Below are 3595 nucleotides of genomic sequence, written 5' to 3'. Positions count from 1 at the left end.
CGCCACGGGAGCACGACGGCTCCCCCTGCCACTGGGGCCGGCAGCAGGGACTGGCACTACAAAGCCAGCACTCACGTCCCAAGCCATAGGTGACACCTTGCTGGTGGGAACAGGCGGCACGACTGTGCTTTGGGCCAGGGCGGTTTTCCCCGCAGTTGTTGGCAGAGAACAGGAAGGTGTGCCGGGGCTCCCTGGAGAGGGAGCAGCACCTCCGTGTTTGGGCACACTGTCCAGACCCACTAAGGCTGTGTCTAAACCCACGGCTGATTGTTCCTCAATGTGGCTCTGGCCAACGGGACGTGCTCCAGGAGCTGCATCCACTCTGCCAGCTGCTGCCACGTGCTCCTCCCGTCGGCAGGATCTATGGGCTAAGCCGCTGTCCTCAAGTTTCACACAGCTCTGGCAGGCCTCAAGCGACTGGGCATGATCGACCAGCCCTGCCGGCCCTTCCCCAAGGTCGGATGGAAGGACAGCCACCGCACGGGATGCCTCTACCCGCTGGAGCAGGTCAGCAGCGCCAATGCCGGGTCTCAAACAGCTCTTATCACAGACCATCACCAGTCCTTCTTCACCCTTGGCCTTGGATAGGTCTTGGATGTATTCAGTGCACTTCTGCAGGCTTCCAGTCACCGCCTCGTTGGGGATGATGTCTGGAAACAGCCCAGTACACTGTGCAGCTTCTGGCACCTCCAGACAGACGGTGCAGCTCTTGGGAGGCTTTGGCAAGAGGGGCGACCTCTCATCAGGCGAGTTAGAGCTGCGTGTCTGGAAGATGAGATCGGTGACATGCCTGCAGCAGTTTGCAAAAAGGCTGTTCCCCATGATCGCAAGCAGCCTGGCTCATACAGCACCAGATTTAGAAAGTTAGTTTTGTTTGCAAATCTCGTTTGCACACATGTATTGAAGTCCCCACGAGGCAAACTCCCACGCAGCCCAGACCTGCTCGCCTTCTCACACAGTCAGCCACCTTCTCCAGTCAATTCCTTCTCAACCCCAGGTTGGTGAGAAGCAGAGGACCAGCAGCTGGCTCACACTGCGTCCTGCGCACTCTGAGCTTGTCAGAACTGGACGCTGGGCTCACAGCAGTTCTCCCAACATGCTACCCAGTGACCTTCACCCACTGTGCACCTTGGCCCCTCTCCCCGACCGCCATGCTCACACCATCGCGACATCCATGAAGCCCAAAAGCAGCTCCCTGCAGCTGAAGCTCTCCCCTCCTCTCTGCGCCACGCCAGATCACAACCAGACGCGTCTCTAACAGGTTCCTCGGGTGCGCTCGCAGAGGGATGCCGGCCCGAGCACCCCGGCCCAGACGCGGTTATAAATAACTCGATCTCGAGTGCTGCACCAGTGCAGCATGGGACAAGTGCTGGAGCGCTTCCGCATGCCAAACCTGTAAGCGAGTGAGATGCATTGAATTACAAGGCGAGGGCAGTTACTATGGCACGCCTGGGCCGGGGCACTGCCATCCATACTAAGCAGGCGAGCACAAAACAGCCAGGCAGTGAACCAGTAAGTAGTTTCCAGATGAAATTCTCTGTCCTCTCACCCTGCTCTGCCCCATATCAAACACAAACAAACCACAGAACTACACACACAACTCCCTAACACGACTCCTCTCACCCTGCTAATTTAAAAAATCCCAGCAACTGAAGCAGGCATTACAGAGTTGGGGATTTCTGCAGGCACGGGCTGCCCGGGGAGGCTGCAGCTGAGCAGGCCACAGCATGCCACAGCTGCCAGCTCCTCACCTTCTCCCATCAGCATCAGCCAGGCACCACAGCCCCGCCACATCCCGCACCGACACACGCACTTACGAAGCGGCACATCTTTCGAACACATGATGCGATGTGCAAGAGCTGCAGCCTGCACCGGCTGGCCTTGGACCTGCCTGGGAGAATCTTCATGTCTGGTTAGCAAACCCAGCAAATCCCCGCTCCTGGGCAACTGAGTTCTGGTTCAGCGACTCTCCTGAGCACTCGACATGGCTTCATGGACGGGAAGGGGCACAACTCTGCACTGAGCAGCAGAAAAACACATGCCACATCCCTAGCACGAAAATCTCAAAACCAGAAAAAAGCCGAGACCACAGAGCTCATCACTTGCACAAGGCCAACACACCACACACAGAGGAAAGGCAATCCCTTCTCCAAAGAACGCCCTGGGAAGGCCCAGAGCAGCCCCCAGAGCCCCCATGCCAGGAGAAAGGCAGACAAAAGCTCTCCGCAGAACACCCTAACTAGCGACTGTCGTCCTTTCAAAGAGACGAGGAATCAAAGAGAAGCATTTCATACTTCAGTTCGTTTGAGCTCCTGCCCCTATAAGGCAGGAGCCCTGGGCACCCCCATGGCTGCTCCTTGGGTGCATGAGCCACCAGCCTGGGAGCCCCAAGTCAAGGCAGCCTTGGACTTGGGAGCCAGCACCAACTGTCAGATCACATCCACATTGGTAACTCATGTTTTCCTGGTGATTTCTGAAGGAGTTTAGATGTGTTCACAGCTTCAACTCTTCCTCCTTAGCAAGAGACCTCTGGGAAGAGGTGAAATCTCCTCCTGCAGAACTACCTGGTGAGGAGGTCTCATGAAGCTGAGCAGCATTTCTTCAACTCAAGCCAAAGCAAGTTCAGAGCGGTGTGGTATGTGCTGGCTTTAACACGTGAAGGCTGCTGTCGGTATAGCAAATGCAAAATAAACTGTAGCAGAATAATAAATTAAGCAAAATAAATAGTTTGATGAATGTAAATAAATTGACTGAATGAATAGGCATTAGCTCCAGAGATGGCCCTAGTGAAACAGTTTCTGCAGGACATCCTACCCCGTCAGGGAGGTGGGAGATGGCACAAAGGTGCCTCTGCCACTCCCTGCCCTGCAAAAACCACAGACTCCAAGAAACTTTCAGCACTTTAGGTGCAAGAAGTGCTTCTTGTGCAACAGCAGAGCTGCTCTTCTGCCCTCATTAAACCCTGAGTGGTTATAACCCATCTGTGGGCAGAGGGATAAGCGCTGCAGTTATTTCACAGTGGTTTATATGACGCCGGGGACTGGCTCTCACGGAGAGCGTGGTGGGGCTGTGGCATGCAGCTCTCCGGACAAGGGCCCCAGGCTCGCTGGTCCCAATGTCTCTCCTGAGGCATCAACAATCCATGGACAGGGAAACTATTCTTTCCCAGTTCTTGTGCATCCACAGTAAAGTTTGGCCAGAACAACTCCAGCCACATTCCAGCACACTTAGAATTTTGTGGCTTTTCTGTGTTCATGTTGATACTGGGATGTTCGCATTGCAGCCCTGCCCTAGGGTGTTCACGGGTCCCACAGCTGCGGGCCCAGGCACTTACCAGCACCAAAATGCCTCATGCTTTGCATCTGGCACCCTGAGTTACCCATGCTGAGCTCTCCACATCTGGCAACTACATTTAAACCCATCTGTAAACTTTCTATCCGGCCAAAACTTTGGAAACCTACTCCAGAAATTAGCTGGCTGGGTGAGCCTGCTACACCACCACAGAATTCAAACACCACAGGAATGGGGAGCAAAGACTAGGACCTAAGGCAAAGTGCAAAGATCAGCACCATCAAAAACATCAACTGTTAGGAAG

At 54.7% G+C, this 3595-nt stretch overlaps 1 protein-coding gene across 2 annotated transcripts in view; it reads right to left on the bottom strand.

The window, feature by feature from the left end:
• The window catches only part of CLUH (clustered mitochondria (cluA/CLU1) homolog), a 30537-nt gene extending 29715 nt beyond the window's left edge, over positions 1–822 (bottom strand). The window contains exon 1 of one of the 2 annotated variants that reach the window (XM_010132453.1): positions 7–822. In XM_010132453.1, coding sequence (XP_010130755.1) covers positions 7–822 — 816 coding nt within the window. The remainder of the gene's footprint in view (positions 1–6) is intronic. The other variant, XM_010132452.1, reaches the window with a different exon arrangement.
• Between the last annotated feature and the right edge of the window lie 2773 nt (positions 823–3595).

The sequence above is a fragment of the Buceros rhinoceros genome, unplaced genomic scaffold (genome assembly GCF_000710305.1).
Source record: "Buceros rhinoceros silvestris isolate BGI_N320 unplaced genomic scaffold, ASM71030v1 scaffold14383, whole genome shotgun sequence".
NCBI lineage: Eukaryota > Metazoa > Chordata > Aves > Bucerotiformes > Bucerotidae > Buceros > Buceros rhinoceros.
The sequence above is the reverse complement of the archived record's forward strand: the minus strand, read 5'-3'. Positions and strand labels throughout refer to the sequence as shown.